At 32.4% G+C, this 17,687-nt stretch overlaps 3 protein-coding genes across 6 annotated transcripts in view; 2 read left to right on the top strand and 1 right to left on the bottom strand.

The window, feature by feature from the left end:
- Window positions 1-4,274, top strand: part of LOC123692520 (cAMP-specific 3',5'-cyclic phosphodiesterase, isoforms N/G-like) — an 82,829-nt gene extending 78,555 nt beyond the window's left edge. For all 4 annotated transcript variants that reach the window (XM_045637279.1, XM_045637278.1, XM_045637277.1 and 1 more), the window contains 2 exons: window positions 67-1,194; window positions 1,544-4,274. In XM_045637279.1, the coding sequence (XP_045493235.1) occupies window positions 67-1,194; window positions 1,544-1,606 (1,191 nt within the window). In that variant the 3' untranslated portion in view covers window positions 1,607-4,274. The remainder of the gene's footprint in view (window positions 1-66; window positions 1,195-1,543) is intronic.
- Window positions 4,275-11,427: 7,153 nt separating this feature from the next.
- Window positions 11,428-15,013, top strand: LOC123692401 (U2 small nuclear ribonucleoprotein A'). Its single transcript, XM_045637139.1, has 6 exons — window positions 11,428-11,630; window positions 11,782-11,929; window positions 13,295-13,459; window positions 13,740-13,924; window positions 14,248-14,397; window positions 14,759-15,013. Exons 1-6 carry the CDS (start codon window positions 11,549-11,551, stop codon window positions 14,803-14,805), a joined length of 777 nt encoding a protein of 258 aa, XP_045493095.1. The 5' UTR covers window positions 11,428-11,548; the 3' UTR covers window positions 14,806-15,013.
- LOC123692400 (serine/threonine-protein kinase Nek8-like) lies at window positions 15,001-17,565 on the bottom strand. Its single transcript, XM_045637138.1, has 6 exons — window positions 17,416-17,565; window positions 17,239-17,329; window positions 16,671-16,841; window positions 15,772-15,932; window positions 15,544-15,694; window positions 15,001-15,356 (listed from the first exon to the last, which is right to left on the bottom strand). Exons 1-6 carry the CDS (start codon window positions 17,484-17,486, stop codon window positions 15,120-15,122), a joined length of 882 nt encoding a protein of 293 aa, XP_045493094.1. The 5' UTR covers window positions 17,487-17,565; the 3' UTR covers window positions 15,001-15,119.
- Window positions 17,566-17,687: the final 122 nt, after the last annotated feature.

Raw genomic sequence — 17,687 nt, 5'->3', positions numbered from 1 at the left:
GTTAAAAATATATAATACTATGTTAATCTCCTTCACACTGTGTTAATAATATAATATTCCTTTCAGATTTCGGGCGTCAAAAGAACACTGACACATACAAATAGTTTTACCGGCGAGCGTGTACCACGATATGGAGTTGAGACCCCACATGAAGAAGAATTGGGAAAATGCTTGGGAGAACTTGATCGCTGGGGTGTTGACATATTCCGTATTGGTGATCTCTCATGCGGCCGTCCACTTACAGCAGTTGCCTACGCTGCATTCACATCTCGGGAGCTCCTTTCCACATTACAAATCCCATCTAGGACGTTCCTCGCCTTTGCAGTCACGCTAGAGGAACACTATTGCCGTGACAATCCTTTCCATAACTCACTCCACGCAGCTGATGTAACTCAATCAACAAATGTACTACTAAATACTCCAGCGCTTGACGCCGTATTTACTCCAATTGAAGTGTGTGCTGCACTATTCGCCGCATGCGTCCATGACGTCGATCATCCTGGTCTCACAAATCAATTTTTGGTCAACTCCAGCTCAGAATTAGCACTCATGTATAATGACGAATCAGTTCTCGAAAATCACCATCTCGCCGTTGCCTTCAAGTTGTTACAAAATGATGGATGCGACATCTTTATAAACCTTCATAAAAAACAAAGGCAAACACTGAGGAAAATGGTAATTGATATGGTGCTCTCCACTGACATGTCTAAACACATGAGCCTCCTTGCAGATCTGAAGACTATGGTGGAAACCAAAAAAGTAGCGGGAAGTGGAGTGTTGTTGTTGGATAACTATACCGACAGAATACAAGTTTTAGAGAATCTCGTACATTGTGCTGATCTGAGTAATCCAACAAAACCTTTACCTTTATATAAGCGATGGGTCGCATTGTTAATGGAAGAGTTCTTCCAACAAGGTGATCGTGAAAGAGAACAGGGCATGGATATAAGTCCTATGTGTGACAGGCATAATGCTACGATTGAAAAATCTCAAGTCGGTTTCATAGACTACATTGTGCATCCCTTGTGGGAAACATGGGCAGATCTAGTTCACCCAGACGCTCAAGATATATTGGACACTCTTGAAGAAAATCGTGACTACTATCAAAGCATGATTCCACCATCGCCGCCGCCGATTCCAATACAAACGCATTCTAATGTGGATGATGATCGCCCTGAGCAGATTCGCTTTCAAGTAAGTATTTATTATCTCAAACGTCAAAACTTTGTTGTATTTTTTTTCTTACCATCTCTTCCCTGTATAAAATACTTTCCGAATTAGTGGTTAATAATAAAAATTCAAAAGTACTTCTAAAATGTACTTATGTTAAATTGAATATTTTTTTTTTTTCTATTTGAGCTTAATAAATAACATTATGATCAATGATGTTGTTAGGTAGGTATTTTAAATTTAAACATAAGTTTCACTTGACCAAAAAGAACTCAAAATAAAATATGTTTTAAATACATTTTCCCAAAATTTTACCTACAATATCTACTACGGTAACTGTAATAGTAATTTACAAAACTTTTTGTTTGTACAGGTGACTCTCGAAGAGGGTGAAGGTTCGGAAGAATGCGAGGGCGAGGGGGATGGTGGGATGTGACGGAAGCTGATGGGAATTTGTAAGAAACTCTCTGAGAAAATGCAAGTGTGGTGGAAGCTCTGGCAGTAGGGCGGCCGCTGGGTGGAAGCTCGCCTCGCACCACCACTGTTACTTAGACGGCGCGAGGCTCGTTGGATAATAATTACACTTGTTGACGCTTAAACTGTCGGAATGAAACGATTCACTCGGAGGTCGTGTCATTTCGATGATAATTATTTGTATGTGATTACTACGCAGTGTTGTTTAGAGTTACCTAACGACTAAGTATATCCCTCCAATGACTGTATAACATTCGATTGTTTAGTGTTTTGTAACGACCGTTTTGTTTTGTCTAACCAAAGATATATGAAGTCTACTTTTTAGTTTACTTTCGATTTCCCTGTAAGTAGCTGGTCTCCAACTTGTAAAATTAAATTCGTGTAAGTAGATTTAGTCGTCGACATCATACGTCGATTAAAGTAAGGACATTGAAAACGCTTATTAATTGGTATGAAAGGGTAATTTATATTGTCATATCATCCACATTTCTCATATTTAATACGGGTTTGCGATAATGATGTTAATCACCAAAATTTATTAACATATTAGATATCTTAAACGTAGTGTTTTAAGATAATGTCGTCTTTTGATTCGTTGCCATGTCTTTTTCTGAATATTATATATTCGGCCAGTCACTTGTAAAAAGACAAAATGGATTTCATCCTATTACTTAGATAGCTTTACTTCATTGATTTGATAACCTAATGGCACCTCATTTCTTGTTATGGATCGCTGGCGATCCCATTATTTTCTCTTAGAATAATTTATTATTTTTGTACATTACTTATAAACCTAGTTATTTATCCAAAAATTAGTTGGGAATTTTAGGTATATTTTTTGATGCAACTAACGGCTTGAAGTATTGAAGTGTTAAATACTAACAATGGCGTGGTTTGTGACTAAGTTTTACACTGGACACTCACAGAGTTGAGAATTCAGACAGGCCGGGCTTTGCAATAGTTCTTAATACTTAGTGAGTAATTTATCAAAAATCTATGCGCACAACACCTTGAGTTTTATTCTGTAAAAAAAATTATTCTTCACAACTTACAGTACAGACGGACTACTGAAAGCCAAAAACAACGACATATCGCCGCTGATCTAAATGTATATTAATTATTTATATTTCGAAACGCATCTATTTACTTTACATCCTTTTTAACGTTTTATCTAACTTCCTAACTAATCGCTGAAACATCACAAGAGTATGAAAAAATGTATTATGGTTGCATTTCTAGTATCCATTGAATTAGTCTACAATTATAAGAAACGTATTTATGAGCTGGTCTCTATATTTTTATGTACTCAAAAGATATTTGTTTACTTTATAAATTAATAACCTATTTGTTCCTATTTTTTTTTTCGATGTATAATTTTGCAAGTATTGCTTATTATTAGATCCATCATTCATAAATTTTTGTGTATAAAATGAAGGTCCAATGTAATGTACACTTTCATATAGGAATTTAGATTTCTTAAACGAGCAGAGAATGCAGCAAGCAAGGTCACAGTAATCTCTGTGTGTGATGGTTTTTTTTTTAAATATTGGTATTGTTTAGACCCTTGTATGTCGACAAAGACATAAAAATAAAAACGCTTATTTACTAATATATGTTGTAGATACATTACGCTTAGACACATTTGTTTTAAAATATATACATTGTACGTACGTAATAGAATTAAAATATTTGTACCTATATTATTAGATCTGTGTGATGTACGTAGACTGTACATTCGTACGTAATTTTCTAGTTCACATGAACAGATCTATCAATATTGAACCTTATTGGCTTTATTAAAAATTTGTAATATTATTATACCCGATATCTTGAAATATTATCCTCCTAACTATAACTAGTAAGTAATACGCTCGTTGTTATAAATAAGGTTTAATGGAGATGTACCTATGTTTATCAATAAAAAGTCGAATATCAGTATCTAATGAATAAAACAGATTTTTATGTATTTATATTGTTCATTATTGTTTATTATAATTGATGGTGTCTGCTCAGATTCTGTTACAGTTAAACCTCGAAAATTGTAAAACGTATCCTAAATTTAATGTAGAGATGTCTTCGTACCTATTTTATGGGAATCCATAAATTATAAAATAATCTAATCATATGGATAGTTGCACGATATATCAAACGAAATACCCATTCAGTAATACCAAAAGGTCAACATCAAAATAAATTTCACATACATTTAATTCAATAATGATCTAAGTACGTGACCTAAATTTCGAATTTTCAAGGATTAACTGTATGTACTTGTCGATTACAACTAGCTAACTACCAAAGAACAAAAATTAGTTCGTATTGTTTATGTGCATCTGGTATGTCACTTCTTTATCGAATTACTTGTGTAGAAATATTATGTCGAGTATAAGTATTTTTCCGAGACTTTAATATTAAACCTAAATGTGTTTCGTCACTTTGGAGAACTAACGCTATGATTGGATATCTAATACTTAGGTGATTTATAAACACGGTGTTAAGTGTGCAATGCTGGTCATTCGCATTACTTTTTGGTTATGTTAAATTTAATAGCTTATAATAGTTTAAATGAATATTTGAGTTGATTTAAAAAATATTAATGTATTTAGAATAAAAACACATTGAAGAAAATATGCGGTTGTTTTATTTTTTCCCATCCTATTATTATTAAGTAAATGCAACATGAGTATTCAAATATTAAAATAAGTACCTATGGCTCACATCAAATCCAAAAATCATGTTAGTAATCAGTCAGGTTATCAATTCGGCCTGTATATTTCTGTTTGCTTTTTTTTCACAGATGATTTTGTAGTAATTTTGAGATTAAAACCCGTTAAAATACAAAAATGGTTAAAATACAAAAACTATTTAATGTACATAAATTATTTATAATGCTTGATATTTGTATTATATATATATACTAGCTTTCCACCCGCGGCATCGCCGGCGCAGAAGAAAGAAAAACCCGCATAGTTCCCGTTCCCGTGGGATTTCCAGGATAAAACCTATCCTATGTCCTTTCTCGGGTATCAAAACATCTCTATACCAAATTTCATGCAAATTGGTTCAGTAGTTAAGGCGTGATTGAGTAACAGACAGACAGACAGACAGAGTTACTTTCGCATTTATAATATTAATAAGGATTCAATAATTATTTTAAACCAGAATTTACAATACTTGTATGTAGGTATACCTACTAAATTATTTTTAAAACGATAAATTAAATTAAATTAAAAAACACAAAATATGCAAAAAAAATTAAAATTATTATTACACGAGCATAGAACCTCTACCTTTTTGTTTTAGAAAGAAAAATATAATAGTTTGACAGGCTTAGTGCTTGACAAAGTGGAGACGCCACGTATCGATAAAAATACAATAATTATAATATCTATCTTTTTCTTCCCTAATATTTACGTAATTATGCACATAAATTTAAACAAGATTTTTTTAAGGTTTCCATTTTTTTAGATTTTTGTGCTCTTCTAGATTGCGTAAAAAATAGGTGCGATCTTTACACAGACTGGACTCCTAATAGTGACTATTTCAAGTAGCATTTTGGTACAAAATATGTCAACATAATTTAAAACTCATGCTGCCCTATCTATAGAAATTAAAAAATAGTATATTTTTAACTTGTAGTCAGATACGGTATTTACTGAAACAATACACACTGAAACAATCGATATTTATTTAATGTGAATTGACATCACTTTAAACTTTTTTCTATACTGAACGTATCTGTCATTCAAAATCTGCGGATGTGTCACCCGCTACTATCGATCCCCCTCAATACCCAGGATACTCGTAAACACGCTTGCTTGTGCGCATGAGCCATTTCGGACATTTTGTCACAGAATACATAATAGTAGCTAAACGCTACAGAACGGACACTCTCCGCCTCCCGCCAAAATTAAACACTTACCTCACCCCGCACGATCAGACATGTTATGGTACCCATTTCCCCGCAAGGACGATACCAACGACGTCTTAGACGAAACGCAACGAAGATTGACAACATTAATCAAATTGACATAAAGTAATTTTATTATTTTGGATTTGTGATTATCGTTTTTCGTAAAAAATGGTTAAATATTGTGCTGTTTACGGATGTATTTCATCAGAAAAACGCGAATTTTTTTTTACGCTAGTCACAAATGTGCCAACCATAAAGCGTTAACACACACATTTGCAGTCTCTACAGTGTGACTGTCAAAACAATCATTTTGTATGGAGTGTCCGGGGTGTGATTTTGTATGAAGTTTCCTTACTGTATGTATCTATAGGTATATTGTGTCAACACCTTCCCTCAACCTCACAATTATTCAATATACCTATCGATCCAGGCATTCTAGAGTTTTAGCGGTACGAACCTAGAATACTTAAGGGGCTGACAAGACCAAATTGAAGTTATTTGAGCAGTTTTTTATTAAGTGGATATCTCATTATTACTTAGAGCATTTACAATACTTGTATGTAGGTATACCTACTAAATTATTTTTAAAACGATAAATTAAATTAAATTAAAAAACACAAAATAGGTATGCAAACATAAATTAAAATTATTATTACACGAGCATAGAACCTCTACCTTTTTGTTCTAGGAAGAAAAAGAAAATAGTTTGACAGGCTTAGTGCTTGACAAAGTGGAGACGCCACGTATCGATAAAAATACAATAATTATAATATCTATCTTTTTCTTCCCTAATATTTACGTAATACGTATACCCGGCGCGGCCTAAGATGATCCCTATGACAGTTCGTCTTAGTGATTGCTCGATCGTGTCGATACTTTACTATTTTATAGGCAAAGGCGTGGTTTGCATTCAGCCACGTCGGTAAACATGTTTTTACAAATATTATAAAATGAATTTTTAACGTCTATTATGTAATCGAAACGGTAAGTAAAACGAAAGTTTTCCAAAACATAAAAATGCACCTTATCATTTTCTCGTAATTTTTAACCCGTTTAACACAGTGTATATTATTTTATCATGAAAATGGAATCCCCCGTTTCATTTTTCTAAAAAACTTATATTATCATAGGTAAGTAAATTAACGCGAACGGTAATTAATTAATTAATTATGCTGCGATCTTCTGTTCCATTTAATAGTGAATGAACTATAGCTTAAGCATGGAAAAAATGTGAACTCGAAATGTGAATTTCCATTATCGAAATTTGTTTATCGATACTTTCCGCACTAGTCGATAAATGCCAACGATGTAAGTTTTGAAGGACGTAAACGTAAAGTCAGATTGATATAATTTCTCGTAAATGATAAGAATTGTTATAATTCCAACGGAATATCATTTTAATAGCATAAAGCTACGTAAAAATTAATAAATGCCATTTTTAGACGCCTCCAATACGTTTCTAATTTAATGGTGACGCCATTACAAGTTTGTCTCTTGAGAATAACTGTCAGTGTCATAGGGATCATCTTAGGCCGCGCCGGGTATAAAAAACTTCTTACAGCCAAAACTCTTTTGTAGTCAAGTATGTGAACCGAACTATAATATAGGTCTACCAGAATCTGATGGCATGCCTATTTATATTTAAGAAATAAAAGATTTTCATGTGGCAACTTATTTGACTACTATCAAATTGATTGTCAAATTATTTGTCTTTTTTGCAGTTGATGAATAATTTTTAGGATTTTGTCTAAAAAATCTTCGAAAATGTCGAAAAAGCCGCTGCGATCACAAGCAAGAGGTGTTGTTTAAAATGTGTATAGAAAAACATTCGATGAAGAAGGGTCAAACACATCACAATTTTCAATTTTGAAGATTTTATTGGTAAATTGGACTTACCCGTTTTAATACTTTAATGTTTAAATTAAAAAATATTATATGTAGGTAACTAAGTATAATATTGTTTGTTGATTAGAATATAATTTTATGAAAACTTCTGACAGGAGTTTCCAATACGGCAATTCGTCAAGTCCAAACTGTCCAAGTCAATTTTATAATGGGTGTATCTGTTAATACTTACGAAAATAAACATAGTTTTATTTTGTAAGTTTTATTTATTGTAGGTAGATACCTAACCAAATCTAAAAATTGAAGTAAGTAGGTACCTACTAACTCTTTTGACTGACTAACACCTAACAAGTGTCATACGCCCAGCGACCAAACGGCTGAAGATTTTTGGATCTATTTCGTGGTGTGGTAGGTGAACAATATGGTGTTTTGAATACGAATAATTCGAATAACGAATTACACACGAAAAAAGAAAATAGCTGAGGTTTCTATGTTACATGAACTGTGAGAAAAATGAGTATAGTACCTTCGCGAATGCCTTCGCGAATGCCTTCACAAATGCCTTAAAGTATTAAAACGGGTAAGTCCAATTTACCAATAAAATCTTCAAAATTGAAAATTGTGATGTGTTTGACCCTTCTTCATCGAATGTTTTTCTATACACATTATAAACAACACCTCTTGCTTGTGATCGCAGCGGCTTTTTCGACATTTTCGAAGATTTTTTAGACAAAATCCTAAAAATTATTCATCAACTGCAAAAAAGACAAATAATTTGACAATCAATTTGATAGTAGTCAAATAAGTTGCCACATGAAAATCTTTTATTTCTTAATAAATAGGCATGCCATCAGATTCTGGTAGACCTATATTCGGTTCACATACTTGACTACAAAAGAGTTTTGGCTGTAAGAAGTTTTTATTGGTTTTTATGTTACGAGAAATGAAACAACAAAAAAAGCACTTGAAAAAAGTATGATACCTCTCTTTGGTACCTCTTGAACTTTGATAACTGACAGGATGAATTCTGTTTATTTGATGACAGTTGTCATTATAAAGCATAGTGTTCATTTACAAAGCGATCAAAACAATAAAAGACATAATATGATGCCTTTGTAAAACATTCCTAAAATCGATGACTAAACCCACAGAACAGGAAAAACTAATAGAAGTGTGATGTGGGCGTGGCCCACGTGTCACTAGTAAGGTAAGATCACCTAACTTACTCTCAGTTGTGCGCAGAAAAATATTCGAGTCGGTTGTCAGCTGTCAAACCTTTTTTCCATATTTATTGATTAATAAGGACGTGTTGTTTTGTATTAGAGACCAAAAATGTTAGCAGACACAATAATATCAGCAATAGAGGCATTTCATACCATCGGTAAGTCTTATTTTAATTTATTTTAAATATATTTTATGTTATAACTTCGCTTGTCGTAATTTGTCAAAAATTTATAAAAATAATAAGTCAAAATGAACCTTAATCCATCAGACATTAGTACTATTATAGATTGAACAGCAAACAAGACTTTCTGGAATATTATTGCAATAAACAAACGAATGTCGGATTAGTGATGTATATGGCGCATATCGACAGTATCGATACTTTAGAAAAGACAATTACTATAAAATATTAAATTTTATTTTATTTTTCCTTTGCTTTCATTAGTCCTATTTATTTATAGATTTTCCAAAGAGGCTAATTTAAAAGAGAAATGGATAAATGCAACGTGACGAGTTAACTGGATGCCGAACAGCACTAAGCAGTTTAACAAAGGCCACCGATACATCAAACCTACGGCAGTTCCAAGATTTAAAATAATGCATAATTTCTGTTTGTGTTTTGTAAATATAGATTTATACTATTCTATTTCGTATTTTATTAAAATATAATAATATGAAAAGACGTACTTAGTAGTAATAAACATACTCCAAAATGTAACACATCATACTATACTCTTATAATAGAACGAAAAAAAAAATGCACAAAAATATATTTATTTGTGAATTATCGATAACAAGGTTGACATCCCTTAGAGCATAGCATCAGGTTAATGTCAAAAATATTCGAGTCGGTTGTCAGCTGTAAAACCTTTTTTCCATATTTATTGATTAATAAGGACGTGTTGTTTTGTATTAGAGACCAAAAATGTTAGCAGACACAATAATATCAGCAATAGAGGCATTTCATACCATCGGTAAGTCTTATTTTAATTTATTTTAAATATATTTTATGTTATAACTTCGCTTGTCGTAATTTGTCAAAAATTTATAAAAATAATAAGTCAAAATGAACCTTAATCCATCAGACATTAGTACTATTATAGATTGAACAGCAAACAAGACTTTCTGGAATATTATTGCAATAAACAAACGAATGTCGGATTAGTGATGCATATGGCGCATATCGACAGTATCGATACTTTAGAAAAGACAATTACTATAAAATATTAAATTTTATTTTATTTTTCCTTTGCTTTCATTAGTCCTATTTATTTATAGATTTTCCAAAGAGGCTAATTTAAAAGAGAAATGGATAAATGCAACGTGACGAGTTAACTGGATGCCGAACAGCACTAAGCAGTCTAACAAAGGCCACCGATACATCAAACCTACGGCAGTTCCAAGATTTAAAATAATGCATAATTTCTGTTTGTGTTTTGTAAATATAGATTTATACTATTCTATTTCGTATTTTATTAAAATATAATAATATGAAAAGACGTACTTAGTAGTAATAAACATACTCCAAAATGTAACACATCATACTATACTCTTATAATAGAACGAAAAAAAAAATGCACAAAAATATATTTATTTGTGAATTATCGATAACAAGGTTGACATCCCTTAGAGCATAGCATCAGGTTAATGTCAAGTTAATGTCATGAATTTAGAGTGACACAAATTTCAACCTTATTTCTATGTGTTGAGGTTCAAAGTTATATATCTATCGAAAATTAACGCCCTCTGTTGTGGAGTAGCTGAATGTTTTCGAATTTGGAATTTCTGAGCTAAGAGAAACAAAACAGCTAATATACCTAGGGATGTTATACTAAAATAAACCGTAACATAGTGCTTTAGGGTACATATTGAAATGCTGAATTTATAACCTAAGTCGGTTTTTACTCAAATTAAGCTGTCCAATCAAAGGCATAGTTTACTTGTAGTGTAGGTACTGTGTAACTATCGGTTTAAATGTGTGGGTTTGGCGACACTGGTTTTCATACTAATTATGACATTATAGCACTTCTATTAGTTTTTCCTGTTCTGTGACTAAACCCAATGACGCTGTCGCCGATGCGCGCGAAATCGACACTGTGCACGGTAACTTTTTAAAGCGCTAGAGGCGTAGCTACGAGCGTTTTTGTTATGTAAACATGTGAATGTATGCCATCCTTGTTCTTCTCTTGATATTTTGTTTTAGTTTGAGTAGGAAAGATATAGTTTACGATATAAAATTGTAAAAAATACGACAGAAGGTACGTCACGGTATAATCAAGCTCCAGGAGAGGGGTACACAGTCAGGACACATTTAACACCCCGCTCCAGGAGCGCGATCAACATACGATAAAACAATAATAAATAGGTGTTATAATGACACCAACTCCATCAAAAATTTTCTGTCCTGTGCCCCCTTTGCTTTAGTCCAACCGTAACATGCAATGAAAGAATTTACCCACATTACACGCGCATGCTACGTGCATTACAAGCCGCGCGCGGAGCGATCCGTGATTTGTCGGTTTTTCGACGAACACAAAGGGGCAAGGAACACGACTACGGGAGGTTCGTAGTGAATGCGCGTTAAGAGCGCGCTATGCGTCCACGCTTGCAGCGAACATGCAATGAAAGGAAGAATGTTACATTTCATGATTTCATGTTACCTACGTTTCACCAGTCTGGACCCGGCATTAGAAAACTAAGTTAAAAAAAAAATATATATATATATTATTTTCTTTGGGCAACATTATTGAAGCTTTTTGTTTATGGTAAAATGTCAAGTGTCAACCTGGTGTCAACTTCCAACGAATCGAATCATCAATGATCAATCGGCGTACCTACCTACCAAACGCAAAAAATTAAACTTTAAACAACTAACATCTTATTGCTGTTTTATTTGTAACACTACATGAAAACTATTTCAAAATGGTTAAGCTTACAATTGAATTAATTCAAAGTTCGTTGCAATATATGAATCCTTGTCGAGATCGAGAATTGGATCTTAGAGGTTATAATTTTATTTGTTTGTTGTGTGTTTATATCTATAATTATTATGTTAATATAATCAAGGATAAGTTATTATGAACTAACTAAGGCTTACATAATGCCGCTATTTTTTATGACATTCCAGAAAAAAAAATCACTTTTTTTATTTACAGGTTACAAGATCCCCCAAATAGAAAACATGGGTGCCACTTTAGACCAGTTTGATACAATTGATTTTTCGGACAATGATATCAGGAAACTTGATGGATTTCCATTACTTAAAAGACTAAAATGCTTGTTTCTAAACAACAACAGAATTGTGTAAGTATTGTATAATAACAATTAAACATACAATAGATACAAGCTAACCCTTTAAAAGGTATTTCTTTAGAAATTTGCGGCACGAATTAAAGGGGGGAGGGAAGGGAAAGGGAGGGGGAGGTAAGGGGAGACCCCCTATAAAGTGGGGGGGTGCGGAAACCCCCCCTTCTATTTTTTTTATTTTTTTTTCGAGATTATATTTATAAATGTAGTTAGAACTTAGAAGTATATCGAAGATTATGGGCTTTCTTGACTGCTCCGGCGCTGCAGAACGTGGCGCTTGCCCCCGTGTACCTCGTTGCACGCAGGAGTCTCCACTCGCCTTCGTAGCTTCGGCTTTTTGGTCGCCTTCGGCGACCAGCCTCAGCCACTCCGGCTCGCTTGACTCTGCCTGCTCCTCAGCACACACGGGCGCCACGCTCCTCCGCGCCTCCGACTTTTTTAATACACTCTAGTGTATGACAGACAAGTACCACGTGGATTCGGGGTGGACAGATTCGGTTCCGTAACTAACAATTTGTGTGCAATATACATACAATATATTTTTTTTTAATAATTATTTATCTTGTATACATGTTTGATACAATTTACAAGGGTAATGAATGGATCCAACTTATTTTTCTCCACCCAGCGTCTCCACATATTATATTCTTTTATCATATCATCGAATTTTGGGTGGTTATAGTTATCTTTTTGAAAATCTTTTTACAACACACCACTGGGACTCAATTCTTTGAGTATGAGTTTCATCAGGGGCAACAAATGGGTTGTCTGGGTCTGAGTGATTAACTTTTTTATGAACATACCAATGTTATCCCAATCATATACCTACTACTCGCTATTAATCTGTATGAATTGTTGTCCCTCAGCAACATACTTTTGAATGAACTATGAAGGACCTATGGTTTTGAATGTACATTTTGACATTTGTTATCTCTTTTAAACACAATTCTTGTAGTTTTGTCAATGTAAATCAAAGAATTTTGAACATAACCTCAAAGATTAAAATTAAGATTTCTCTGTAATTACACGTTTCCGCACGAAAAGCCGCATTATTATTGATAGGAAAAAATTAAAATCACGCCGAAATTCTTTTTATTTGCTTTTTAATCAAACTTATTTTTAATTGCTACCCTTCTTACTTATGTATATCTTACTGCCTTACTTAATCAGCCATTCAAATTTAAAACTTTGGAATTAGCCCATTGTCTTATTGCATGGTGCTTTTAAATAATATCATTCATAGAATTAATTAACCATTGTCACTCAATAAACAGCATAGGTTCTTCATAAAATAGCTTAGCCAATTAGCTGTGAAATACACTTAATTTATGATTTATGAGGTGGAGAATCTTTTGTTTTCAGACGGCTAGGAGAAAATTTAGAACAGTATTTGCCTAACTTGGAATCCCTAATATTAACCAATAATAATATATCAGAATTGGGAGATCTTGATCCATTGGCCTCATTGACTAAGCTTCGAACACTTTCTCTCATGCATAATCCAGTTGCCAATAAACAACACTACAGGTAAGATTAATTATTATGATATTACTATTGGTGCGCCTCAGCTTCACCCAAGACACATGATCTTCTTTTTGATCCATAATAACCATCTTCATACTTCAAGAAAGTCTACAAAAAGAATTAACTAAAAAAGTACATGTTTATGTATTTTGAGCTTTGATAAATTTAGGAATTTATGGTTTAATTAATGTAATGAAATAGTTATATTTGTTTCAAGAAAACCCAAAATAGAACACAATAAAATTGTTAGGCAATCAATTAAATTTGTTTTGGATGATTACAGGGCATATGTGGCATTTAAATTACCAGAACTAAGGCTTCTGGACTTCAGAAAGATCAAACAAAAGGAAAGGGATGAAGCAAATACACTATTCAAGAGTAAAAAGGGAAAAGAAATTCAGAAAGAAATTACAAGAAAAGCCAAGACATTTGTGCCTGGAGGGAACATGCCAGATCCAAAAGTTACAAGTAAGAACTTTATGTTTATATTTTTTTTTTTTTAAGTTGTAAGTGTTCACATTTTATAAGTTATTTTATACTTTTATATTCGCCAAAAGTTTCACTCGACGAATCAAATTCTTTCTTGTTTTGGTCAAGGTTTTATATCCTATGAAATTCTATTACCTGAACCTCATTTGTTTTTCATAAAATGTCACCAAACTGCTCTGAGATTCTATGTATCTAATCAGCAATTATCCAAATCCATTCATTAGTTTAGGTGACCACATGCATATTTATCCAAATAACATCAAAAATACTTTAATACATTAAATTCTGAAAACAATTTCTAGATCTTACGCCCCAAGAGATACACAAAATCAGGGAAGCCATCAAGAATGCGTCATCATTGCAAGAGGTGGAGCGGCTAACGAGGATGTTACAGGCCGGCCAGATACCTGGACAAAAGCCTTTACCACCACAAACACAACAAAATGGGCAACGTAAGCATGTTCATTTATTGATCATTTGTAATTTTTGGAAGTATGAGATATCATCGTTTTATAAAATATATTGTTGCTGGTATACATGTGATGCTAAGAGAACTTAATTATTTATTATAAGTTTAAAGATGGCCGAATATTCTTCAAATGCTGGACTAGGATATTGCATGGATGATGAATAATCACATATTTTATTAACAGGACATGCTGGTGATAGCAGTGTCGTCCATCTGATCTCATTATTTTACTTTTTCTTTACTAAAGTTTATTTTTTTTATATACTTATCGATTTTCATTTTACTTCTAATATATTTCCGATGTTGAACAATCATAAGCTAATTATTTGATCCTATCATTTCAGAAGAAGAAGATGAAGAGATGGATACGAGCCAAAGTAATGGACAATAATTAAACAATATTTTTGTGTAAGGTATTAGCTATAAGAACAGATACTTCTTAAAATTCTTTCTATACTCACATATTTTGCTGATAAGAACAGAACACTTCAGAATATTATGCGAAAAAGATTGATACTACACCAGATACTACCATTCCTCATATAAGTTTTACAAACTCCCACAATTAACTTTGAATAATAAAATATTTTAAGTATAAATTATTGTTTTATTTCATATCACATTTAATTTCTTCACTAGTTTGTACACACACATATAAATAAATAAATCCTAGTAATAAATATTAAATAGTTAACATGGATATCATTATTTAAATTCATTTAATTTACTGTTTAAAAAGTGATCGTCGCCTGCGTCTAAATAAACAGTGTATATCATTGGAAGAAGAATTTTTCGACCCAAGATATCTTTAATTGTCGGTCTTTTATCAGGCAGAATAGATAGCATAGAATCTATAAGATCTTGTATACCTCTCTCATATACAGTCGAATCAATTGGAAGGACACTGCCACTAGTTATTACTTTGACCAATCCAATTAATGTCTGAAAACATAATTATTTGTTAAAAAAGTTATTAATGACAACGAGCATATACCTAACCCAAGAAAATATATAGAGAGGAAATAATGGCTACTTGCCTTCATTAACACAAGTGGTCGGCTGTATGCTCAATAGGTAGGTAACTACTTTTTTTTCTTATAAACTAGCAAATTTTCAAGATTAAACTTACTTCAGAATCGAAAGCTCTTTTGTGTGTACACATTTCATACAATAAGCAACCCAGAGCCCAAATATCGCTTTTAGTATCATAGAGCTTTCCTTCACAAAGCTCTGGCGCTAAATAATAAGGCGTCCCAATTACAGTCGCAGTTTTCTTTGCACTAAAATACGAATCTCATTAAAACTTATCACGATAATTAAAATATGTTATGTAATAGAATAATACGGATTTTAGTACCTTGCTAACATTTTAGATATCCCAAAATCTCCTATTTTTACTAATACACCATTTTCACCTGTCAGTAATATATTTTCTGCCTTCAGGTCTCTATGAATTATATCTAAACTGTGAATATAATGTACTCCTAAGAGCACCTGACAAAAGAAAAACAAAATTTCCTGAAAATAAAAATCAAATATACTTAATATGTAAATGCGGGTGGCATAATGTGGTGTTTTTATTGGACGAAAGGAACGGGTCTTTGAGACTTCGCAGTCTGTCTGTCTGTCTGCGTCACGGGTGACCTTTTGGCCACCCGTGATCCTTCTATTCTTCTCAATTAATATTTTAAAAAGCAATTTAACGCTTTAATAAATAAATAAAACTAAATATACACTAATTTCAGAGATGATGTATTTCTGCTGCCACTAAAACAGCAAATGTTAATAAAGCTAAATATATAAATATTAAGGGGGACTCCAATAATGTAGCAAACGTGATTTTTTGCTCGATAATGCTACAGCAACATCCATTTTCGAATTATTATGATAAATGCTTTGGATAAAAGTATACCTACTCAAGATCATATAAAAATGCAACAGCTAAGTAACTACGTACCACAAAAATAAAATAGGTGTATTTTAAATTATTATAACCTTAATTATCACCATATTGCGAACAAAAAGGGTCATCTAAAAAAAATACTTATTTGTTAGGAATCTCTACTTTCGCGAGTCCGACAAATCTAAAACTAGAGGAATATCAAAAAACGGAATATTTTCTGCCAGGTCTATATTCCTAGCCAGAAATCAAACCCGTTGATTTTGAAATGCATGTCGTATGTTAAAATATACCTACTTGGTTACTATAAAAAAATGTGATCCGTGTAATATACAATGTAATGCATCTTTTCATACCTGCTGTTTTATGAGCTTTGGGCACCTCTGATACATGTATTCTGCTAAGTTTCCGCTAGTTGCATATTCCATTGATATTAAAACGTGATTTTCAACATAATAACAATTATAGAATTTTATAACATTAGGGTGATTCATAGATGACAAAATATTGACCTCATTAGCAATGTCCTACAAATAGACAAAAATTACATAACATAATTACATGTACCTATTACCTTTGCCTGTAGGTAACTATCCAAATAATGGATACCTAGATCGTGGCCTGAAAAAATACAAATTTTAAAAATATTTGGTATGCGAAAATATATAATTTATAATTATGATAATGATACATCTCACGTCCTCACATAACATCCTCAAATTATCGCATGTTGCATACAAAAATTGTATTAGGTACCTACTGATTTTTCTTATATAATTAAGTATGTAAGTAAATTAAATTTACGCCAATAATATTATTATGATCGAACGTTAATAAGCGCTCGTGATACTGCCGCTTATCTTTGACCTCTATAATAATTATAATGTATGCAAAAAACATATTTTTTATTATTACTAGACTTACCTTATTATGTGCAGGTATTTTAATATTTAGTTCTATATCCTTAACGATAGTTAATTCTTTATCCTTCCGCTTCTCACATAAGTAAACGTTACTAAAAGACGTGAATTAGGTCACAAAGCGTGAAATACGATTTTAAACTAACTGAAAATGAAAAAAGAACAATACAATAATACAAACCCGTAAGTTCCCTGTCCGATTGTTTTTAAAACTTTTAAATTGTTTTTCTTAAATCTTTTCGTTACATCCATGTTGTTTAATGCCTGAATTTAATGTCAATTAACTATATAGAAATATTCGTGTACAAGACAAATGGTACGATTTTTTCGCAGTAAGTACCCACATTTATTTTAAAAAATTCAATTATTTACCATAGACAAGCAAACGTGATTTTTTGCTCGATAATGCTACAGCAACATCCATTTTCGAATTATGATAAATGTTTATTCGAG

Source organism: Colias croceus, chromosome 6 (genome assembly GCF_905220415.1).
Source record: "Colias croceus chromosome 6, ilColCroc2.1".
Lineage (NCBI taxonomy): Eukaryota > Metazoa > Arthropoda > Insecta > Lepidoptera > Pieridae > Colias > Colias croceus.
This window is presented reverse-complemented; position numbering and strand designations above follow the sequence as displayed.